Raw genomic sequence first — 24245 nt, forward strand, 5'->3', positions numbered from 1 at the left:
AATTTGCAAGGCTTATCAATGCAGTTTATCATTTGAAACTGATTGCGTTACTGTTATGGCAATCCGAGTAAATTATGCAAGAAATGACAAACATTGCCTTGTCATCCAGTTCGGTTTACGTGCGTAGCTGCGTTTCTTCTACAGCAACTACATACTGATTGCCGACCTTTACGGCAAAACATTCTTCCAAAGAGCAATAAAACGTAGTATGCACCTAGTGTTTAAGTAAATGAGAAGCACCTGCAAATTGCAATTTATTGCCATACCATTCTTTGTGCCATCTATGAAGAGCGCGTTTATGATGAAGTTAGCTGTTTGAGAAAGGAATCATGTGCTTAAAGACTTATGCCAATAATACTATTGAATTTTGAAAGACCAAAAAGGAGAACTTGAACTGAATGGCTAGTAATGAAGCAGTGTCAAATCTTTACAAGGAATGACTCTTGTTGACTAACACAGCTGTCACATGCCACGCTCATAACAGCAAGATGACTCATTTTCATTACAATAAGTAATATAGCTGCAATAATCAAGCTACTATTAGCAACTGAATACTTATTGATTGGCAACTTTTCACGATTTGCTTGCAAGTAGCAGGAAGTAAGAATATTTATCTTGTGGCTTACCCGTGTTCTATTTGGATTAAGCGGTTTGCTATACTTCCACTTCTAGTACCATTAGTAATGGATTATATAACAGCTTATATATGCAAACCTGTGTCACTGTTTGGCTACACATCGTTTCGTGAAATGCGTCTTTGTTTATGAAGCAACCAGTGCGTCAAAGGGTAGATTACACTATAAAATAAAAAAAAAACTGGGGCGGAGGTGAAATATGATTTTGCATTTTCTTTCTGTCCTTACAATTAAAACAAGGGACATATTTCTCTTTTTTCTTGGTATTACGGACCACCTTGATAAACCGTTACATGACACTATCAAAAGGTGATGAGCCTATCCCCAAATTTGGTAGAGCTTACCGAAAGGACTTTTCCTTGGAGTCAAGCTATATACCAGTCAACCATGGTTCCTTTGGCACCTTTCCACACGTTGTGAAGGAACAGTTACGAAAATACCAGGACGAATGTGAGCTGCAACCTGATCGCTGGTATAGATATGAAAAGGAATTACATTTGAAGCGTAATTTAGATTGTATTAGCCGGCTTATTCATTGCGATGCTAAGGACCTTGCGTTTGTGCAAAACTCGTCTCAAGCTGCCAATACAGTGCTTAGAAGCTATCCTTTCAAGAAGGGAGACAAGATTATTTGTGTAAGGATTGAGCACGCTACCAACTCAATACTTTCTCATGAAGAGCAAATTTAACTGTGAATTAAAATAATATATAGCTCCAAACTGCATATGTTAATGTGGAAAAAACATTATTATACATAAGGGACAAATATGGTGTACAACTTCTGCCAATTGAGCTAAACTATCCGTTAGAAGATGAGGAAGTCGTGCAGAAAATTAGAGAGGTTATTGAAGCTGAACATGCCAAAATTGGCGAACCCAAGATCATTATGGGAGTTATAGATGCTATCTGCTCTGCTCCTGGTGTTCGCTTACCATTTGAGTCCATTGCAAGTTTGTTGAAACAACACAATATTTTGTCTCTAATAGATGGTGCTCATGTACTTGGGCAGATTGAAATCGATATTGAGGCCCTCGATCCTGATTTCTTCTTCACCAATTGTCATAAATGGCTTTATACACCTCGAGGCTGCACTATTCTCTACGTAGCAAAACGTAACCAGGGCTATATTCATCCAACGACAATAAATTTCGCTTACGAGCATCACAAAGACGGTGCTATAACATCTACATTTAATTTGGAACTATCACCTCCTACCATCGACTGCTCGAATTACTTATGTGTTGAAACTGCCCTAAAGTATAGAGAATCCATTGGCGGAGAAGAGAAAATTCGTCAATACACTCATGACATAGCTGTGAAGGGTGGGCAGCTTGTCGCAGAAATGCTGGGCACTCGGGTTATGGAGAACTCAACAAAGACATTGACAGCAAGTATGGTAAATGTTGAACTGCCACACTTTGAGACGAGCAAAATACAAAATGGCCAAGTAGCTCCTTACATCATCAAAAAATTGGTTTATGAGCATAATATGACGGCTCTGATCTATGAAAACAATGGTAAATATTGGATACGCTTAAGTGGACAAATCTACGTTGATTTAAATGATTTCAAAGCAGTTGGTGAAGCTTTGTTATCAATTATTCAAGAGCTTAATAAATAAATGAAAATGCAATGATGAACCTAATATGTCGAATAAAATGATAAAAGATGTACATGCTGAAAACTGTTATTTTCCTAAATGTTATCTGAGTGTTTCAATTTTATTATGGTACAAACAACTTAATCGATCAATCTCTTTCTCTTGAAGAAACGGCGCAAATACAAAATTTGCCATGTGCCGAGGGAGAAGAGTGTGAATAATGAAAGAATACTGAACCATTTAACACGTTCGTTGGTGGATTCTATCGATAAATGACAGGGAAAGTTTAAGCATTAAAGATTATCTGTTGACGATTGGTCCCCTAACAAATACTTTTTCTCTTACCGTTGGTATCTCTCATTCTAGCTTCACGACGCTTTAAGTAATTCATCTCATCGACAATTTCTTTCACAACTGTTTCTAATTTACGAAGCTCGAGTTCGAGAGGGTCAAGCTTCTCAGCACTTGCTATCTTTTTGAAGTCAGTAGCCTCAGCACCAACGCTAAACTCTAATTCAACGGTGCGCTTGTAACTATCTCCTTCCTGAAAACCTAATTGTTGTATTGAGAGCATTCAACACCATAATTTTCACAAACTGATGGCTTTCATCAACGAACATACCTTCATCAAGAATGTTGGTGAAACAAACCATCACTTCGCCTTCGTCGATTGTATTGAAAGCATTACGAATCTCACCATTGATGTTGCTCTTTTTGGTATACACATTACGGGCTTCAGTACCATCAAAAATCTATAGATGATATTCAATTCAAGTTATAATTGGGCAAACCATAATCAGTAATCCAACAAAAAAGAGACAAGTATACCTCAAGTTCCACGCGTTGGTTATAGCCCTGACCGACATTCACTGTGGCGAGCACCAGAGTATCTTTCGCTACGTATTGTGATAAACACTTCACACCTTGACTTGCATGTTCTTTCGTAACAGCTGGTAATTCGAACTTCACTGCACTGACAAGACTCAAGATACTCGAGGCAATGAGTAGAACGATGAACGAAGAACGCATATGATACATTCTATCTCTCTTTTTGGAAACAGAAAACTACTAAAGAGAGTAGAAAAGAATCAAGTCAATTATGAGATTAAATTGTTCGTTTCGCGTGCTGATTTTTCATTTGAGTGAATAGAGCAATTTTTGGGTGTCCGAACCTGTTCTGTATAAAAATCTATAATAACGTTGACAAATGGCTACCCATATCAAGTGGGATTGTCATTGATAAGGATAGAATATGTAGGTAAAAGGTAAAGTTGCTTTCTTTATTGGACAGTAAATTTTGGAGGACTGAATATATTAAATGCATAACAGAGCAAATGTTACTGAATTATTGCTGTTGTAAAGTGCGTACTTACGAATAAGCTGAGGATGCAGCAGCAGCACTTCTCTTTATTTTTATTTTTCTTTAAATTGAATATTTTTCGTATCAGAAATTGTAATAGCAATGGCTTTGTTTGTTACCGTCGGCTCAACAGGTTTTGATGAACTGATTCGCGAAACGACATCTCCAGCATTCCTTGACCTCGCATATGAGATCGGATTAAAAGCAATTGTTTATCAATATGGCTCATCTAGAGAAGCATTTAATGACAATATAGCATGTTACGAAGGAAAATTAATAGACATTGTTGGTTATGACTATAAACCTTCGATCACTGAAGATATGGAAAAGTCGGATATAGTTATAAGTCATGCAGGTAAAGTGAACTATAGCTGTCTTTTGACGTTGACTATCTACTTTTATCGTTTCATTTATTTTGTAGGCGCTGGAACAATACTGCAGGCACTACGACTGAAACATACAAAGCTCATAATGGTTGTGAATGCATCGTTAATGAACAATCATCAACTTGAACTTGCTGAAGCGATAGAATCTCAACGGTACGCTGTTTTAAGCGAGCCGAGGTATGAATTGAATTTTTTTTAGGGCTGTGTCATTTTGTTAATTGCTTCATATTTAGAGATCTGTTAAAAACGTTAAAGCACGTAAACAGTATGAATTTCACCCCTTTCAATGATGCAGAGCCTGATATTTTCGCGTCTATTGTGGACCAGCAAATGGGATTTGATTGATCATTTTACTTCGTTTTTTGAAATGCAAAAAGTCACCAAAAATAAAAGATTGCTTGCCACTTCAGGAAACTGTGTGTTTTTACCCACTATGTTTCAAAATTACTATGTGAGCTTAGTCTTGATCTGTATCTACTTGACTAACTTTGAAATTGTTCTTGGTCAAACAACATACCCATTGAAAGACAATGTAATTGTAAAATCCACTATTGCTAGTGGCGGCAGGAACTATTATTACTTTTCAACAAGCAATTCAGATCAACTTTTCACCAACGACTTGTCAACCGTTTACTTATCTTTAACGGTCTGTCAGCAACCGATAAAAATCTCTCAGCGTCGTGATATGGATACTTCCCTAAAGTTACAATTACACATTTCTGATGCTGATTCTTTGCCTGACCAAGACAATGCCAAAGTTTCGCTCGAGTCTACTGATGGACGTGTTGATTACGCAAATGACAACAGTTCGCATGAGTTATGGTTTGCAGTGTCTGCTCCTTCTTTAGATGGACCTTGGACAGGAAACTGGACATATGAGCTAGGCTTGTCAACCAAACGTAATGTGGAAAGAAGCTATTAAATGCACAAAAGGCAGATTTAAGCACTAACAGCAAAACTATTATAGGTATATTGCATCCTTTGTTCGTGAACAATGAGCAGTCAGACAATAATATACCCTATGTAACTTTAGATGACACAGATAGAAGTAGTGCTCTGTTTTTATCATCCCCCTTCCATGCATCAGAGACAAATACAACCATTTTAATGTCACAGCCTCCGCAGGGATTGACACATTCTTATTGTGCGGCCAAACTAAACGAGATGCCACATTACGAAGTCAACAGAACAATCACCTATCGTGGGTTGGATCATAAGTTGAGACATCAATTTATGGTCACAAATTTGACACTAGCCACATCTTATGTTGCTTATATGTTGATGCCAACATCAGATTCGTCGATAAGCATGACTACCCCCATTCATTTATCAACCAAACTAGACGCTAATTGCCGTATCATTTACAATTTGCCGTTCTGTGACCAAGTAGCTTACAGTGTACCTATACCTCCAGAAACTCTCACCATCGACAACATTTGGTCAATTGCAGAGCAGTATGATAACCAGGCCAAAGCAAAATTCAAGCCCTTTGACATAGCCTTATCCCAATACAATTGTGAGACAACACAATATTCATTAGTACGCAACTGTACCGATTGCTACCGCGATTATAAAACCTGGCTTTGCGCTGTCACTATTCCTCGATGCACCGACTCCTCAACGAGTGAAGATATTAGTCAAGGAACACAGGATGTGCCAGTTGCTCCTGCGCTGAGATATGTCCTACCCAACGCCTCTCGAAATCCATGGATTGACGAAACTCTAAAACCTGGTGAATGGACGGAGCTTCTGCCTTGCATTGATCTCTGTTATCATGTAGTCCAAAGCTGTCCTCCTTTCTTACAATTTTACTGTCCTACAGGCGATTTGGCTGCTCTTCAATACGGATACTGGCAAAATGGAAATGTGTCTGTAAATGGTACAAGTTACTATTTTGATATCAATAATCCTACATGCAATAGAATGGGTGTGAATACAAGCTTACTAAAGCTTAGCGTTGCTTCGCATATGAATACGTTAAACCTGTTTGCTACGTTTGTCCCGTGCTGTTTGGCATTAATGTTTCTTTTTATTTAGTCTCATTATTAAATAAACGATAATCATCTTCTTTAACTATACAATTTCTTTTTAACTATTTCAAAGTTGAAGCAGCTGATAGCGATGAACATTTGACCAACCTCGACATACATCCAACCAAGCTTTCAGTAGATGGCAAATGCCAACTGGCTTGGGTTTTCCGTCCTTCTGACCCACCTATGATGATGGCAAACTTCTGGTATCCCAATAATTCCGATTTTTGAAGCACCTTGAACATTTCTTCGTCTGTACGATCGTCACCACAGCACATCAAGAAATCGTATGACTGATTTACCACCAGTCGTTTCAAGACTTCTCCTTTGTTTACCAATGTTGGCCGCACTTGAAGATATTTCTCACCCACAAATACTTCAACGGGTAATTTACTTAATATGGCTTGCTCTAGATGATTTTGACATTCTTTTGCTTGAAACGCACCATATTCGGCATCTGCTAAGCGATAGTGCCATGTTAATGCATTGCGTTTATGCTCAATAAAACTACCCGTGGTTCGCTCGGTATAATAGGTGAAAATTTCTAGAATATCATTTTTCCAACTCATGTCAAAGTGCTCTGTAAGATTTAGCCACCTTTTACTGTTTGGGTATCGAATGAATGACCCATGCTCTGCACTTAGTCCTAGTCCAATAACACGACCAAATAAGCTGTCCAATGCATTTTCATCTCTGCCTGATAAAACCCATACTTCATTTTTCGGATCACAGCACAGTTTTATCAAATACTCGATGATCTCACTAGACCATGATGAAGCAGTCTTTGAAGCCGCTTTTCTAACTGTTGTGAAGGCTTTCTACCGTCATCCGAATACACAACAACAAATACAACTGCCTTAGTCTCACATAGAGCTCCCTTAGTGATATACGAAAACTTATCCACAACTTACATCCAAATTGAAGCATAATAGTCGCTTCGTCGAATAACGGTACCTATCTAATAAGTAGTCGACATTGAGCCGCGGGGTGTGTCTACTTTGCTCTGACAATGCACAAGCATGTAAGAGCATTTTAGTAAAGGACTGTGCCCAAAAAGAAGAAGTATTTGACTTTACATGGGCTAACAGTTGCTGAAGGGGTGAAAACTGTTAGTAAATGTAGTGGGAAAAAAGCTAAGTTGTGTCAAGACTCTACCATATGCCTGCTTAATTTTTCCTCTTCGCACATAAGAAAAGCATCTTGAATGACCCTGGCAACGCCTTTATAATCCCATGGATTAATTAATAATGCTGAACCCATTGACCCCGCTGTTCCACTCAATTCAGAGACAATTAATGATCCATGATTTTCTTGTTGACACATCACATATTCAAGGCTAGCAGTATTCATCCCATCTCGAACAGCTGTAATCAAAGCGGCATCTGCTGCTGATAACAGCGCGTAATATTCATAGGTTTGTATTTGATGATGGTAGTGATACACTGGAGTGTATTCCAAATTGCCATAGGTACCATTAATATGGGCTACCATATCCGAAATTTTATGCTCGTTCTCTATACTATCTGCTGTGGATATAGATGTGGCATCGGTTACTTGAATATAGACAACTTTGTTTTGCCATTCTGGGTATGTCAACAGGAACTTTTTAAAAGCAGCCAATTTTTGTAGGACACTCTGCACAAGCTCGATTTTATCCCTTCCCACCAAAATCTTCTTATCACCATAGATCTCCTTCAGTGCTTTGACTGTGTTGACAACTTCAGGTGTTTTTCTTACTGTATCAATTGTATTCACATCGACTCCGATAGGAAAAGTACCCACATGGCAAAAATGCCCATCATATTCAATGCCATCTGGTGAGCTTTCGTAGCCTAACACTCTCGTTGAAGTAGATATAAAATGTCTTGCATTTGCATATGTCTGAAAGCCAACGAGATTAGCGCCTAGCATTCCTTTTAAAACCTCTTGCCTCTCTATAAATGAAGTAGTAGAAGCAGGTGATTAACAGCGGACAGTTACCCCAACTGGTTACAAAATAGAGGGTAATTACTTGGTAAACAACGAAATATTTCGGAGCTGGGGAACGGAGAATGAACAAAGAGTCCAATCTTAGCTTTTGGTAGTCTTGAACGAACCATGCTTGGAACTAAAAGTAAATGATAATCATGTATCCAAATCGTATCTTCTGGTTTATAGTGCTTTACAATGAGTTCTGCGTATTTTTTATTTACTGCTTCGTAGTAATTCCACTGAGCTTTTTCTTTTCTACCGTCTGTAGCATCATTCCAAATGATGTAGTTGAACAGCGGCCACAAGACTTTGACATGTACAGGAAAAGAATGAGAATAAAAAAGTTAGTATGAATAAATCTGTGGGACGGTAGAAATGTAACATAGTTACAGCCCTAGAAAAGAATGATCTCTCATGTATATATTCCCGTTTATATATTTACTTGATTTGCAATATCCATAGTAATGCCCAGTAATAAGCTCGTTATCCAAAAATAATGGTATACACTGGTGTTCCCGAAATAAATGACTTGAGAGGACCTCTTTTTGATCATTTGCCAATGAGCTGGCATTTACATTTTCATTATTCTTCGTTTTGATGTGACCTGTCCAGCCAATATATAGGTTTTCATAGTCGACACCGAGTGATTGTATACCAGAATACATTGCATTATGATGATTGAGTCGAGCTTCAATTATCCATGAGTTTGCTTCGTCGTTCGATTCTTTTCCACTATTCGAATTTTGATGTATTTCAAACGGTATTTGATGGGTGACGTGAATGATACGCCCTTTGCTAACGTGGGGTAAGAGCGGAAGGTATTTAATATTATCAGCCATCCTTTTAATAAAGAGAAAGGTAGAAAGTTATGGCAAATGGGACAACGAAGCGAGTCTTTGCTTTTTAGTTTCTAGGGTAGTAAAATCAGGCACAAAAAACAAAGAGAAATGAAAGGAATCCCCAATCTTACTTTCCAATAAAGAATCATGCTTTTTCTTGCAAAGCTCTTCTTAACTGGATGAAATTGGCAAGTTTCCGCAAGACTCCGATTAGTTTCTGTTCTTGTCCTGTCCCTGATAAGTTCATATCACGACATGTGTAACTTGATGCTACAAAGTTCTACTAGCTTTCCAGCAGAAGAATACTACAGTGTGATTTTTTGAATTTCAATCAAGTTTATCTTTATTCAGGTGAAAAGCGTAATGAAACTATCTACATGTAAGTTATATGTATGTTGATCACGTATCTGTCCAGGTGTCCAATGGCTTCAGATTACCCGGTCTATAAGTGATCATTTTTGTTTTCTATTGGTTCCAAACACAATGTTTTCCCTCTCGGCAGGCAAGACAATTATAACTGTGAATAATCATCCTTGGCCGGGATACCGTGATTTCTTTTTTCTTTTAAAATAAAACGAGTTATTAAGTGGGTAAATATTGCAGCGGGAATAGATCAGTTTTCAAGTAATGCTGAGATTGCCTCGTTCTATTCTTAATCGGATCGTAATTACGATCCTTTTACACTTATTTTCGCACTTTCACTCTCAATGAATAAAAAAGATGATCGAAACCGCGGGCTATATGAACTATTTCAAAAAGAGTGAGCAAATAGTCAAATAGTTTTGTAATACTACTGACTTTGATAAGAGACCAGCAGCTAACCGTTCGTTAATGTGTTTGATTGAATCAAAAACAATGAACAGTGACTCTTTTGGCAATCAACTTCTTTCAAGCTTTTACATGTTTTTACACACTAAATTTCAAACACCTGCTTGCTAAAGAGATGAAATCAACCATTTACTTTGAAAATGTACGTGAGGTTTGGCAGTACACAAGGGGTAAATTGTTCACTGACAAAGAAAATCCAATGAAGAAAAGAAAACAAAAAAAAAAAAACAACTTCATGAGCCACCAACTGTCTTTTAAAAAGGTTCTAAAAGCAGGCAACGTCACCTTCAGCTCCAGCTTACATCTGAGAGACGCGAACCCAGATTGACCATCGACTGCTTAGATACTGCTAAGGTTAAAGACCTCCATATCATATAATACGGACATTCAAGCGAACGACAGCTGACTATTATCATCGAACAGACAAAAATATATATTCATCTAGTGAACAAAGGTATGAGTAGTTTTATCGTTTAGTCGTCCGTGTTTCATTCCAATTGTGATATCTGTTGGAAGTATTACAGCACTGGCGATATAGCTTGCTTCACACTTTCTAACTCTTACCATGTGCGCATATATCAGTGATTTATATGGAGGCAAATTTTACCAACACTATGCATGTTCCTTATCCTATAATACAAAAATAAATTTTTGATTTGACCATAGATATTGAAGTTATGAGCTCATGAGGGTCAGAGACGCTTTAGTTTGTCATGCTATTTCTCTCTCATTTCGTTTTAATACGTAAATTTTATATAAAGCATATAAATGTTTACCAAGAAAAAGATGTATGTGCTTGCTTATAAGTTGCCCACAGCTCTATTAATCAGATCAAATGGTTTTTGGCTTATGTGTATCATTGAAGTTCATCACATCTACTGGCTTGCAAAACGGACAGATTTCATTTCACAACAAAAAGAGGACGCATATAAACATACTCACATCTTCATGTTGATGACTGAATGTGACTTATATGAAGTCTTATACTAGAGAGCGATGAAAGATAAAAGAAAGTGGGCGACGAAAAACTATAAGTTCCAACACATTTTGGCGAGTTCTTTCCCTCTTTACCATTTTCTAATCATGCAAACCCCACTGTTCCTTCATGTATCGGCGTCCACTACGACCTCCTAGAGCATATGGCTTGTCTATATCACTCCCTTCTCGACTCATCCTACGCATCCTCCTCAAACCTATCCTGGCTTCAATTCTTTTCTGAAGATGCCTCGTGTGTCTTGTTACCTTTTCTCTCTTCCTATCATTCATTTTTACCTTTTCTTCTGACTCATTTTTTGCTTCTCTCTCCTTCACTTTGAACTGTTCCAAGCACTTACTATTCTCTTTTTAGGAAGAATATCCTGAAATTAGAGACAAGTTGTTTCAAACATTGCAAAAGGAGAAAAATAATCAAAGCACAACATGGGTAACTCTTTTCACGTGAAGAATCTGAAAAGCTGCACCTTCCAAAAGTATCTCAAGGCTCTAATTATGGAAACTGTCTTGAAGGCTTTTATGCTACCAAGACAAAATTTTCAGCGATTTGCAGAATTCATTAGAGTTAAAAGTAATACTTTCGCAAAAAGTTTATAAACCAGCATCCTTTTTGGTTGGCATGATGAGACAGGAATACTTGCTGTATTATTTCCATAAAACTCAATAGTATGAATATGAAGTGGACCAAATCTTCAACAAAAAAGTAGACTAATATGATCAGATTCATAATAGCATTGGTATAAAGTTGTGCATGTCATTCTTTACTGTTTACACAACCTCATATTGGCAATGCATTCTTACTCGATCAGTATTCAAGGCACAAGTGAAACAGAAGCGTTCAAACAATTTGTCTTTTTCGATCTTTTGTTTAAAGAATGGAAAATCTAAAGAGACTTGTCTTTATTATCTTCACTGACATCTTGCGTTAGCGACAATACTGAATCTATCCATGAAAACACAAATCCCTTATTAATTTAAAGATGGTTGACTAATTACCGTCCTTACTAATTTTCCAGGTTCTACCCGACGTGTGGTATTATGCATACATAATACAATAAAAAACACTGTACCTTTTATTGAAAGGGAATCTTCAGTAGCAAGCTTTTTATTGATCTATTTCAAGTGAACTGTTACCGCGCTGATTACTTTTCATATTGTGAGGGGATACTACATATTAACTGTTTCAAAAACAAAACAGGGGAGTGGGGGTAATAAGGCTATATTAATCAAGTGCTACTTACCCCCCGCGCCTCCGTATTTTACTTCAAAAAGAGAAAGGTTTGCTATCTCAGCCTCTATCGTATGCAATTTATACCAATTAGTCATTTTAAACCAACTTCTTTTGCGTCTAACGTCTAAGCATCTGCTCTAATGAGCCTTCTCCGCATGTTTAGCCCATCCTAAGCAGTCATTAAGGTTTACAGTTGGGAAGGCTTATTTGATGCGAGCTGATGACTCGTTCTCCCTTCCGAATGGAATTGCGCCCAATAAGGGCTTTTCATTTGTACCCAACATTTCCGCTGAATATGGCGGTATGGACAAACCGCCCTTTGTCGATAGCATTTTCAACAATAAATTTACGCAAAAATTTTGATTCCGTTATTTGTCCATGGAGTAACGAAAAAAGGAAAAAAAAAAAAAAAACCAAAAAAAAAACTAACCCCTTTCCTGTCATGCATATTATGAATAAGCATGACAGCCTCCACACATTTGACAATGTGAAACGCAGTAGTAACCTTCGCAATTGGTTTCTTTTTTTTTTTTCTTTCGGTAGAATGAAATTGTTAAAACTGAATTTGACGTTGCAAAAACAAATAAGAGCAAAAAAAGATGACCTGTTCATTACAATTCATCAAGTGGTGTGTGTTGTTGATCATGGACAACCCCACTGAACATAGCAGCTTTTGTCTCATTCAATGTTCAAGGGAGAGGAGGCCCTATCCACAATAACATGAATAACAAGGATGTGCTATGCTTGGTTAAAAAAGCGAGTAAGTATCCCCCATTCTACCAGCCACATAGCATTTGCTTAAGGGAAGCCGCCCTACTCCCTTCTCCGCATATCGCCCGGATCAAATTCGGCTATCTTTAGAACCAAGTCGCCTTTTGAATAAGAAAGCTTGTAACACACGCAACATTTTGCGATTTACGCAGCCAATCCTGATGTTCACTATGATTATGGATTATAGTGGTTTTTTTAAGGGTGTATAGCAAAAAAAAAAAAAATGTTTATTAAAGAGTAAAGAATAAATAGCCAAAAAGGAGAGGGGGGATGATTATGTGTACAAGAAAGTTATATAAATATTCTCCAGTATATATCTATATAAAGTAAAAGTGTTGTGCGTGTATATATATATATATACATATATGAATATATAAAATGATGGAATCATCAAGTCAAGAAAATAGATAAGAATGTAGTAGGAGAATAATAATCTAGACCTTGCTTGCGACACAACGTTCACTCATCAATTTGAGTGAATTCCTTTCATGAGCAGCTTGTCGACAGCTTGTCAAATTTTCACAAGCATGAGCTTCTGGTAAACGATGACGTGCACAGTACTTGTGTTGACAATAACGGCAATCGCCAATAATCTTTACCACTTTATCATTACAACCATCAAGTGCACAGCGTGATAATTTCTTCTTTGGTGGCACTAGTGAACTTGTTGTTGAAGTTGATGTTGTTGTTATCGACTCAGCTGATGACGTAGATGATGTAGATGATGCAGCAGCACCTCCTCGAAGACGTAAAACCAAATGCAAAGTGGATTCTTTTTGAATATTGTAATCTGATAAAGAGCGGCCATCCTCTAATTGTTTGCCTGCAAAAATTAAACGCTGTTGATCTGGCGGGATGCCTTCCTTATCTTGAATTTTTTGCTTGACATTGTCTATAGAGTCGGATGATTCAACTTCAAGTGTGATGGTCTTTCCAGTCAAGGTCTTCACAAAGATTTGCATACCACCACGCAAACGAAGCACGAGATGGAGGGTCGATTCCTTCTGAATGTTGTAATCGGACAAAGACCGACCATCTTCCAATTGTTTGCCAGCAAAAATAAGTCGTTGTTGATCTGGTGGAATTCCTTCCTTGTCTTGAATCTTTTGCTTGACGTTTTCAATAGAATCAGAAGACTCAACTTCTAAGGTAATGGTTTTACCAGTGAGTGTCTTTACAAAAATTTGCATAGTATATAAAAAGATAAGAGATTTGCTTGCGTATAAGAAGAAAGAAAAAAAAAGTGTTTAAAATTTGATAAAATTGAGAAAAGGAAAGATACGTAAGCTGTGTCCTATTTATACATACAGAGTTGAAAAAAAAAAGGCCTACACTGATGATGTTATTCATCCACGTTAAAAGACCAATCAATTTATTTGTTCGAAACGAAACATTGCTAATTTTGGCTATGCAATGGATCCAAAGAAAAAGAAAAAAAAAAAAAGAAAAAAGAAGATTCAACTTCCGAATACATTTTTCCAGAGCTTCGTTTCCGCTTCCCTGAGCCAATCGAAATCGAGGACTACGCTTTTACCAAATCAAATGCCATTGTCTGCTTTACAAATATAGAAAAAAAAAAACTACCCCTTGAGCGCACAGTGCAGCTATTTGACAATTTTTGTTCCTTGACTTTCCTTCAGTTAAAGATGATTAATAGGGTAAAAACATTTTTCCATTATTCGCCACAAATAAGACAAGCAATGTATAAACGCCCCCCCCATTGTGTGGAAAAAAAAGTAAATTTCCCTCAAAACATATAACGTGACGATAAAAAACAGAGTCCCGAAAAAAGGACTGCATTTATCTTACGGGATTTGTAATTCATGCAAATGGATTTTTCTGTGTACCTAAACTTCGTCCCCATCGACGTGTACAATTTTCCCTTATTGGGCCATTGGCGTAGCATCTATTTCAAAGGCATCCACGTTTATGCAATCGAGTCAATCACTTATTTTTTACCTATGACTGTCAATGCCATACTTTTTTTACAATGCTCAAAGAAAAAGCTGTGTGCCCTAGCGCCCACATTGGTTGATCAGCAGTCGCGTTTTCCTGACACACATCGTTTTATTGTTGAAAAAAACTTTTCGCTAGGACACCTAAATTGCATAGATGACATGCAATTCTTACAAAGCAGATTGTAATAGAAGTTTACAATAAAGCCGTCATGAACAATCACGCAGTATAAATCGAAAGAATATACGACATAAAGAAAAACGTCTACCCTTTTCTCTCAAAATTGAAGTTCAGACATACTGGAACGAGTCAAGGTCAAGGTTAGAACGCCACTCACCCTCGCCACTTTTTGATCAAATTACGGATGGGAGGGCTTCTTTTTTTTTTATACGTAGCGGTGAGAACACTCAAATACAGTTACATTCATAAAAAGTCAAAACGATCGTTTCTGTTCGTGACTGGATGTTTCTTGTAAAACGAATCTGTACATTTCAATACTTCATTGTACTAAAGAGTAGTAAACCTCTCGTATTCAAATCGCCACAATTGCTTGATCAAGCTCCGTTTCCCTAACCAGCTTTTCTTTTTTTTTTTTCTCTTACAAAAGGTCTATCACTGGTTGTGCATCGTATCTGCCTATACTTTTAACCCATCAAAATCAAGTGCGTAGTTTATTTATATCTACAAAAAGAACAATACTTTAAGCAATGAGTTCAATGGCACCACCAGCGGCCTTGATCTTCTTTTCAGCAAGAGCAGAAACGAAACGAGTGCGGACAATGACGGGTTGAGAGATGACACCCTTGGCCAAAACCTTGCCATAACCCTAAAAAAAACCCAGGAATTGAACAAAATGATATGATAAACACATTAGTAAACACATCTTCTATTCATTTCTCAAATCAAAAGTTGCTCTCGAGCTTTTACCTTTTCGAGGACATCGATAACAGGAACCTTTTCAGTGTTCTTGTACTTTTCACGAACACCTTCACCAGCAAGAGTCCAGAGCTTATCAATGTTGACAACAGGACGCCAGTTGGGGTTCTTCTTCAAGTGGAAGTGACGCATACCGACCTTACCAAAGTAACCGGGATGGTACTTATCCATGTTGATACGGTGGTGATGTTGACCACCAGCAAGACCACGACCACCAGGATGCTTTCTGTGCTTGCCAACACGACCGTGACCAGCTGAGACGTGTCCACGCTTCTTTCTGTTGTGATGAAGTCTGGTAGGCTAATAGCAAGGAAAAAGAAAAAGCACAAACAGAATCTGTTTAGCAACTGATGCATTACACATTTCAATGAGCGGGCTGAACGACTTGAATAAATTAGTGGAAAATGTCAAATGTGGCGCAAATAACTTATACAGCAAAAATAAACTGCAAATGCCTCCATGTCGATGTACATCCAAAATAGATAATCTAAGAAAAAACAGTAGGTGTAATGTCAAGTAGGTTGCCGCAAAACCATAATGAGGGTTGAGATTCAGGAAAGAGAGCACTTCATTCACTCGACTGAGAATTAGCTAAACGGTCAATAAAAATCGATCCATATTCATCCATCCATTTAAAATAGATATATGTGTGTATATGTAGAGTGTCTGTTGAATGATCGCTCATATCAATCCATCTATCTATCTTCTCACTGAATTGATTCAAGTCGTTTAAGCCTAATATAAGACTTACCATTTCGATTAAAGAGAAGGAACTACCGCTCGTTAAACACCTCCCTTTGATTTAGGCAACCTCGCTGCTTTCGCCCTTCCCCCAACTCTAGGAAAATGGGCACATTGTAGGTTTGCTTCCGGCCAACTCAATTTGATAGTCCGAATTTGAGTTGAATTGAGCGACTTTGAGATACTTTATACGGCCGTGACCAGTTATACTTTTTTCAATGATAGGCAACAGAGAGATTTGGCAGAAATAGAACTTTTTTATTTTTTTTATTTCCAACTTTTGCATAAACTAAGAATAACACGATATGGGAAAAAAAGGTAGAAGCCCCAACGACCTCTTCTTCATACAATAGTTAGGCAAAGCTTTGACTGAAGCTTTTTTTGTAAAGATAAGAAGAACACTAAACGCACTGCTGCTGCTGCTGAAAAGCCCAAAGAAAAACCAACCTCTACAGAGATTGACGACATCTTTAACAAGAAAAAATTAAACGATACTTCCGAAATTGATGATATCTTCAATAAGAAGTCTGCCAAACCCGTCAAAACTGATAAAAAAAAGTCTTCTGATAAAGAGGCATCAAAAAAAGAGGATGCATCTGATAATAGCGATAGTGAAGAGGATAATCATGATGAAGAAGAGCTAGACGAAGAAGACGCTAAGAAGGTCGAGGAGGTTGTCTTTGCCGAATTAGCTGCTGTCAAGAGTAAAAACGCAAAGAAGCGCTCTGCTCCGGCACCATCTGCCGACGACGATTTTTCTGATTCCAGAGGCATTAAAAAAACCAGTAAGTCATTTTCCGTTCAAAGGGAAAGGACCTGTATAATCGAGGATTAATCAGTCTATTCGTCCTATTCATTACGCATTTTTTAGAACGTACGACAGAGGATGGCTATCCGCTTTATGATGTCAAGGATTTGAATATTGGTCTAGGTGGCGATACTCCCGAGTGTCCTTTTGATTGCCAATGCTGTGAGTTAACTTCTTATGCTCAAAATATTTTCGTTTTTTTTTTTTATTAACATACGAAAATTTTCATTTCATATATTAGGCTTTTAAAAATGAAGAACGAGGAATACAGTCTATATAGTTGTATCATATTAATCGCGTCATAAATTACAAAAGAAACTGTACAGAAGAGATGATTTAACTTTTTTTTTTTAATTTTTCTGCTATTGTATATACATATGTACATAAACTTTTAAAAAGCTTCTAAAAAGCTTCCCAAATTGTTCCATTATAGGATACTTCCATTCTTCTTCTGACAACGGCTGGTATAGATTGCGTTAACCACATTTGATGAATTTGTTCATAACGTCTACTATTTAAAAATTGAGGCGCTCCCCGTCTGAGGAAAATGTCGGCTTCTCCATGACTATCCAAGTACGGTGCGTTCATAATTGTTCCACCATTATCGTGCAATAGTAATAAGAAACAATCTTTGATCATTAAATAGATACCGATTTCACCTCCACAGCTAAATACAAATGTATGACAACAACTACTTAGCAATAACGAAATGCGGAAAAGCAAATAATTTACTTGATGGTTTACCTTCTCATATGTGTATTACATTCGCCTTTACTATCCTCGGTGCAACAGAATCGTCGAGCACACACAAAAGTACCACAAATCAAACAAATAGCTGAATGCTCAGGCACGGTTTTGCACTTTTTACAAACGCGCTTGGAGCTTTCGTCTAATAATTGATCTAAGCGATAAGGTAAAGTGGTCATTCGGTATTGTGTGGGGAGCTTCAAATAGATAGGTCTGCATGTGGCATTCAGCTGGCTACTACTCATAGCATTCGCCATTTGACTATCATCAACGTAATTTTGACACCAACCCTCGATCACTGTCTTATCGCTCTCTTCCGGGTCTAAAATGGTATCTATGGCTGGTAATCGTAACAGGTCTATCAGCCTATCGTATTCATTTTGTTCTGCACTGTCATCAGAGAGGCTTTGAGGTATAAAGCCATGGTGAACAATCATGAATAGCAATGACTGACGTAAAAATGGCAAAGTAAACGTACGGATAAGTGCAGCAAACGCGCCCGTGTTAACGATGCTGAAGAACTTATCAACTTGATCAGGAGCGTAAGGAAGTAGCGAAAACACATATCTTGTAAATCTTTGAAGAGTTTCATTATGTTCATATTGCTGCTTCTCATGATTGAGCTTTTGTAAACTTTCCATGAGTTCTCGTTGAGAGAGAAGCCTATTATTTTCAAGGACCCATCGAACGATAGCAATAACAGTCTTTGTCAATTCAGCAAGGTAAATAGCACGAAGCAGGTGATGAGGCTCGACTGCTGGCATATCCTGTAAGGATAAGGTTAGGCGAACCAAAGACTTGAATGAATCATCCATGAGAAGAGGCTTCAAATGATCAGCTTCTGCCGTATCCTCAACCGAATGTGTCACAGTGTTTGGCATAAGCTGATGGATAGATTGTAAGGCCAATCTTTCTTTGGCGAAAAGGTCATCGGCTAACCAAGGCGAATTCATCAGTTTAGGAACCAGATTGCTGGTCAACGTTAGAATTTTGAGAAGAGTTTGTGAATTACGAGAGACAACATCGACAAATGTGTCTGTATGCTCGACAGTTAAGTCGCGAGTCCGTATACCTGCCGTACGCCGCTGTGCTATTTCAAGGTCACCAATGGTATAAGCAATCATGTCCTGCAACTTACGGATGGAATAAGGCATGCTTAACGGGCGCTCTGTACTATTTCTTTTCATTGTAACATGCATGATCCGCAGCAATTGAGTGTAAATTTGTTGCAGCTTTCCTTGATCACTAATAACGAGATTAGGGTCATCATTCACAAAAGGTTTTCCTTCCTCGAAAGCACCGGGGATTTGCTCAAAGCTCTGTTTCAACTCTGCAGCAACCTCCTCCATATTTTTCCTCAAATCAGTATAGGCACCGGACGGCGCAACAACACCGGGATAAGACTCTTTCTTTCCTTTCCAAACCACAGGAATGAGCACGTTTCCGAGAGCTTTACAGAGTGGACAAAGGAATCGGCTTTTAGGCGACAAAGAAAGTGGGAAAAGACGGCTCAGTTCACCGAACAACTGATTTTCCACCGACTTTTGATATGTATCAAAACATTCTGAATGCATCAGATGCCCGCACGATGTTATATCCAAACCTGAGGCATGCTCCACCGTTGGAAAACCGCTGAAAGGAGGCAACTTGTCGCTCGCTTTGTTCTCATAGCAATAAGGATTTGAATGGCAAGCAGCGTCATAAATGTCCATCATTATATCCTTACTGTCATGAGGGACCTTTCTTTGAAAGTTGGATCGCTGAACCAGGGCCAACATACCGTATATTTTACTATCATCGAATGCTTCTTGGCAAACAATACAGTTATCAGCAGGGAAATGGCATTTTCGAACAACTTCTGCATCAGCAGCATCATCCATCGCCATGTCATTCACTTCTGCTGTTTCATCATATCCTTCAGTGCTATCCTCATCTTCGCCAAATGTATCATAAAGATCTGCATGCTGCTCCAAAAACTTTGACTGAGCATTCGCGAATTGCGACATAATAGCAGCTTGTCGAGCTTTCGCTGCGGCCTTCTTGCGCTCAAATTCAGACATTCCACCTTCTCCTTTGCCGTCCATATGGGTTCCGACCTCGTTGGATTTTTTGTCCTTCCATTCAGCAATAATACCCTTTGCATTATCAGAGCCGTAATATTCAATCTTATCAACAATGAATCTCAATCGCTTATGGATATGTGATAACGAAGAATCATCCAAACAGCGTAGCAAAATAACCAACAGAGTGGCATGCACTCTTTCAATCTCATTGACTTGGATTGGATACTCATCTGTCTCAGCAAAATTGATAAAGTGTTGCGTGGCGGCCTCATCCATCAAAACATCGGCTCTGTATTTACCTTTTGCTTTCATAGAAATAACCTCACTGGCAGAACTATTTGGATCTGTTACGGCAAGCATGCAGAGATACAAAATCTCATCCAGGATGGTATCATTTTTGGATTCCTTGTGAAACTTGGAATTCCAGAGTGCGAAAGCAGCAATTTGGCAAAAAGCGTGGGAGTGCAAGAAATTACCAATGTGCTTGAAAGGACCAACTTCGATGCGTTTGATTCTCGGAATCAATAAGAATTCATCTTTATCACTAAGTTTGTCGTCCGGATGTTGCTCGTTATACCTTCTTCTCAGCGCATTCACGGCTTCCTCACGTTGATTACGGCTGTAATGCCAGTAATAAGGATTAATCTCGTCAATGTATTCCGGTTTGATTTCGTAAAGCCCCTTATCATTCAAACCATCGGGTGGCTTAAAGTTAGCAAGCATATTAAGTTGAGTCTCGAACGATTCATGTTCTGTCAAGCTCTCGGGTATCAATTTCAACAATTCAGAGTAAGCCATATTAGAAATGCTGAGGTATTGGATAATAGATTGGCGAACCCGTTGCTCAATGGTGGCACCTGAAGCATAGCCATGCTCCGTAGCACACACAATCAATAAATAGAGAAAGTCTTCAATCATAAAGACAAGCTGATTAGCATCATAGATTGAATCTCTCGGTTGTTTTCCTTTAAACCATTCCAATAACTGGAATCTGTCCATCAATGTCGCGAGAAATTGATTGCTATCACACACTGTGAGGCCAATTTGAAGTAAATAAATATCACAGTCCAACGTACTTTCCCTCACATTAACGTCTCTATAGGAAAGAGCCTGTCATTGCAAATAAGTGTAGGTGAATAGGATGCTCCTTCAATTTTTTTTTTTTTTTCAAGCAATGCTGAATGCTATTACCTGATTGCGAACGCTGAAGCCATTTCGCACCCATACACCACAATTGATTTGTGAAAGCAAAGCAAGCGTTCTGATTGGATACTCTAAAGCAAGTAAAAACTTGTCATGTTCTTTGCAATCCAAAGCACTGCTGACCATCTGTTTGAAGCCGCCTAACCAGCCAATTTCATTCAGTACGCCATCATGAAGAAGTGTAACGTTTTCAAACAGTTCCGATAGCAACCAATGAAAGGGATGATGGAAAGACACGGGTTGGGTAGCGATATCATATTCAACAACTTCGTACGTTCCGCCGTTAATAATGGTCACTTGATGGAACCTCTGTTCATTTAAGCCACGGACAAGAGGTCGTGTATCTTCTATTGGCTCATTTTTGTAAGGCGAACGAGTAGGCTGCCAATCTGCGATCTCTTTCAAAACACGATATATCGAACGGCATAAATCACGAGAAGCATCTACAACAGAAAGATTAGAGACACCATGACAACCAGCAAAAAGTCTACAAAGTTTAGATGTCTGAAGCGTCATATTGAAGGCTGTAACCCAAGTTTGAGATTCAAATTCAACGTGTATATTTGCTTGACGTTCTAAGGGATCCATTCCTTGAAATTGGAATAAGATATCGAGAAAATGTCTGAGATACAGAGGATTCTTGGTGATTTCCGTTTTCACCTGCTCAGCGTTGAGCAAATATCGCAAATCGTAGATTGTGTAAGCATATCTATGACGTGCAATAGCTCTGGATGAACAATCGACTTGAGCTCTAGTATAGTTCTCCGGATGAAGCATATAGATATGGTCCGTTAAGAAAAAGTGCTCCAGGATTGAGCAAATGATACCGAAAAATCTATACTCTTTTACAAGCATTGTAGCGACTGTTGGGACTGTTAACAGTTGAACAGACATAGTTGTAACTGAATTTTCTGGTTCTCGGTCCTTGAAGAAGAACGCATCAATCAATTCTGGGTAGTTACGAGCAAATCTTGTGCCAAGTACTGGCCTATATTCAAAATTCGAATTGAAGGTACCAATAAGCAAATCTTTAATGCTGACACGCGCTGTTTTCCAAAGACGTAAATCGAACTGTAAAAGATAATCTAAACGCAATTTACGCCTAAACTCTTTCTTGAGATGTTCATGAATTTGCTGAGTTATAGACGTATCTGTACTGGCAAGTATTCGGTCTTCAAATGGAAGGTTCAGCTTTTGCAAAAGATCTCTTTCCTCCGCCAAGATGTTTTCCACATATTTAAGCCATGCATCCAAATTCCAATTCATATCCAAAATATCATGACGTTTGTGTGATTTTTGACCTTTCGAATGAGAAGAAGATGATAGTCGTCTTCTTTTCAAAAAAGATTCTGTCAATTGATCGTGGGCTTCACGGAAAGCTGCTGCATGATGGCTACTTTCGCCGGTCTGACTTTCCCTTCTGCGGTTTGTATTTCGTGTTGCGGTTCGATCATTAGGCAATTCATCTGTCTCCATCAATGAGTCTTGTTCAACTGTTTCCTGTTGAGTCGGTGTTATCAAACTATTGTGGTCAATCCGAACGGCCATCGCTAGTAGCTCTGAATCATCTGAATCTTCTTGGTATTCACTTGATTCATGTTCAGAAACATGGTCGTCAATTTCAGTTTCATCAATGTCAGCACCTATTCTCACGAAAAAATCTTCAACTTGGTCGTCGTCCAACAGGACTTCTTGTTCATCTAGCTCATCTGCTCCCTCACCAAACATGATGTCTTCGACATCTTCTGTTTCATCCATATCCACATCCTCGTCTTCCATTTCAAAGTCATCATCCTCGTCCTCTGGCATCCTTTGTCGTCTAAAACGAGTCGACAGCCAAGCAAGATCGGGACGTAGCGCCCAATCGGCTGAAAGCACTTCACAAATGGTATCTCTAATAATGCAATTTCCACCTTCCACATTGTTGAAAAACTTATAATTGCTGCTTATCAAATCTTTGAGCCAGTCTAACAATAAGCCTGAAATTTCTTCTCGGACTACTTTTTGCGCTGAACAGATAGTGACAGCTAGATTGATTCCACTGATCGTATTTGCTATACTTATAAGCTCTTGAAGGTTAGAGGATTCTTTTACAATGTGCCTTCCATAAGCATCTACTTGTTCAGCAACATGAGCTGCTTCTTCTTTTGTGCACCCAATTGCTTCCACAACTATATCAATGACGGCGTCGAAAGAATGCTTTTCATCATTCCACAATATACATACGTAGCTTGGTTCGACGTTTTTTGTGGGTATGCCTAGTGCTCTATGTGAATCAAATCTGTCGGCTATGAGGTCTGAAATACTGCCGGCGGAAGTAACATCTTCTGTTGAAGTAGCGAAAGTTTCCAAAATGTAATCAAGCACAACTGTGATAGTGTCGCGTACTGAATCAATGATTTTCGTAGGAACGGATGATAAAGGTTCTAATTGGTGTTGTGCAGTATCAGTTGCATCATCTGTTTTTGATGACATAGAATAATGAATGGCACAGTTTAAGGGTATCTTCCATGCTTCAGGGTCACCACAATCGCAACAACCGCCTGCCCCACGGCTTATCCAAATTTTAACGTCGTGACCGTCATGGTTGGTTGCATGAAAGCAGTCTGAGCACATAACACATGTATCGTCATGTCCACAATTTCTACAAACATTAAAAGAAAATGAGTTACTCTAATGTTCTTTTATGCAGTTTTAAAGAGTTGATCTGCGTTTCGACTTTTACCTGCAGCGATAGACACTTTCCCCCTTTTTGAACAAATGCCCACATTGCTTTCCACGCTGACTGGTAATCGGATTCTCGTCATCTCCCCCCTCGATTTGATCGTTAAGCTCAGGACGGAACAAGTTATATTTCTCGAGCAGTTGAGAAAGGTTGTCGCTGTCTGACAAATTATCTTCAAAAAAATATTTTTGCATCAGCTGTTGATCATTACCCCATAGTGAGCGATAACAATTAGTTAAAATATGCTTCTGTGCGCCCTTATGAAGTCGAGATTTGTACATAAGTGGTGCTTCTTCTAAAAAAGTCTTCAATTGTTGTGCGGTTACAGGCACTGTTTTTGAATCGCTCATACTCTCGGGTAACGCATGTGATTTTGGGGTTTGTTGTGACATTCAACAGAAATTGAAACGTTCTCGTGAAAA

The 24245-nt window shown here is 38.5% G+C and overlaps 11 protein-coding genes across 11 annotated transcripts; 5 read left to right on the forward strand and 6 right to left on the reverse strand.

Annotated features, from left to right (window-relative positions):
- Positions 1–826: 826 nt before the first annotated feature.
- Positions 827–2321, forward strand: BDF20DRAFT_890658 (pyridoxal phosphate-dependent transferase). Its single transcript, XM_053082206.1, has 2 exons — positions 827–1270; positions 1348–2321. Exons 1-2 carry the CDS (start codon positions 929–931, stop codon positions 2254–2256), a joined length of 1251 nt encoding a protein of 416 aa, XP_052933017.1. The 5' UTR covers positions 827–928; the 3' UTR covers positions 2257–2321.
- An 85-nt stretch (positions 2322–2406) lies between these two features.
- Positions 2407–3388, reverse strand: BDF20DRAFT_119046 (emp24/gp25L/p24 family/GOLD-domain-containing protein). Its single transcript, XM_053074726.1, has 3 exons — positions 3064–3388; positions 2858–2987; positions 2407–2787 (listed from the first exon to the last, which is right to left on the reverse strand). The coding sequence occupies exons 1-3, from the start codon at positions 3271–3273 to the stop codon at positions 2558–2560; spliced, it is 570 nt and encodes a 189-aa protein (XP_052933018.1). The 5' UTR covers positions 3274–3388; the 3' UTR covers positions 2407–2557.
- Positions 3389–3697: 309 nt separating this feature from the next.
- On the forward strand, positions 3698–4326 carry BDF20DRAFT_825837 (N-acetylglucosaminyldiphosphodolichol N-acetylglucosaminyltransferase Alg13; the record flags this gene model as incomplete). Its single annotated transcript, XM_053078006.1, has 3 exons — positions 3698–3950; positions 4017–4158; positions 4215–4326. 3 exons carry the CDS (start codon positions 3698–3700, stop codon positions 4324–4326), a joined length of 507 nt encoding a protein of 168 aa, XP_052933019.1.
- Positions 4327–4656: 330 nt separating this feature from the next.
- Positions 4657–6298, forward strand: BDF20DRAFT_119230 (stretch-activated Ca2+-permeable channel component-domain-containing protein). The gene is made up of 2 exons (XM_053074728.1): positions 4657–4880; positions 4984–6298. Exon 2 carries the CDS (start codon positions 5089–5091, stop codon positions 6016–6018), a length of 930 nt encoding a protein of 309 aa, XP_052933020.1. The 5' UTR covers positions 4657–4880; positions 4984–5088; the 3' UTR covers positions 6019–6298.
- On the reverse strand, positions 6074–8821 carry BDF20DRAFT_907691 (glycosyltransferase family 20-domain-containing protein; the record flags this gene model as incomplete). Its single annotated transcript, XM_053083407.1, has 5 exons — positions 6074–6825; positions 6919–7102; positions 7167–7945; positions 8023–8289; positions 8425–8821. 5 exons carry the CDS (start codon positions 8819–8821, stop codon positions 6074–6076), a joined length of 2379 nt encoding a protein of 792 aa, XP_052933021.1.
- Positions 8822–13078: 4257 nt separating this feature from the next.
- On the reverse strand, positions 13079–13606 carry BDF20DRAFT_825718 (ubiquitin-related domain-containing protein; the record flags this gene model as incomplete). Its single annotated transcript, XM_053077997.1, has 1 exon — positions 13079–13606. One exon carries the CDS (start codon positions 13604–13606, stop codon positions 13079–13081), a length of 528 nt encoding a protein of 175 aa, XP_052933022.1.
- A 180-nt stretch (positions 13607–13786) lies between these two features.
- BDF20DRAFT_890733 (uncharacterized protein) lies at positions 13787–14089 on the reverse strand. The gene has a single exon (XM_053082207.1). It carries the CDS (start codon positions 13992–13994, stop codon positions 13803–13805), a length of 192 nt encoding a protein of 63 aa, XP_052933023.1. The 5' UTR covers positions 13995–14089; the 3' UTR covers positions 13787–13802.
- BDF20DRAFT_890734 (uncharacterized protein) lies at positions 14066–14850 on the forward strand. The gene has a single exon (XM_053082208.1). The coding sequence runs from the start codon at positions 14468–14470 to the stop codon at positions 14786–14788; it is 321 nt and encodes a 106-aa protein (XP_052933024.1). The 5' UTR covers positions 14066–14467; the 3' UTR covers positions 14789–14850.
- A 647-nt stretch (positions 14851–15497) lies between these two features.
- On the reverse strand, positions 15498–15836 carry BDF20DRAFT_826584 (ribosomal protein L18e/L15P; the record flags this gene model as incomplete). The annotated part of the gene is made up of 1 exon (XM_053078089.1): positions 15498–15836. A coding segment is annotated over one exon (339 nt), but the record flags the coding sequence as incomplete, so codon positions are not given.
- Positions 15837–16302: 466 nt separating this feature from the next.
- On the forward strand, positions 16303–17421 carry BDF20DRAFT_890739 (uncharacterized protein). Its single transcript, XM_053082209.1, has 4 exons — positions 16303–16595; positions 16667–17062; positions 17149–17247; positions 17327–17421. The coding sequence occupies exons 1-4, from the start codon at positions 16583–16585 to the stop codon at positions 17332–17334; spliced, it is 516 nt and encodes a 171-aa protein (XP_052933026.1). The 5' UTR covers positions 16303–16582; the 3' UTR covers positions 17335–17421.
- A 66-nt stretch (positions 17422–17487) lies between these two features.
- On the reverse strand, positions 17488–24173 carry BDF20DRAFT_907693 (uncharacterized protein; the record flags this gene model as incomplete). The annotated part of the gene is made up of 4 exons (XM_053083408.1): positions 17488–17752; positions 17830–21005; positions 21087–23742; positions 23824–24173. 4 exons carry the CDS (start codon positions 24171–24173, stop codon positions 17488–17490), a joined length of 6447 nt encoding a protein of 2148 aa, XP_052933027.1.
- Between the last annotated feature and the right edge of the window lie 72 nt (positions 24174–24245).

Source organism: Mycotypha africana (assembly GCF_025528875.1).
Source record: "Mycotypha africana strain NRRL 2978 chromosome Unknown BDF20scaffold_10, whole genome shotgun sequence".
NCBI lineage: Eukaryota > Fungi > Mucoromycota > Mucoromycetes > Mucorales > Mycotyphaceae > Mycotypha > Mycotypha africana.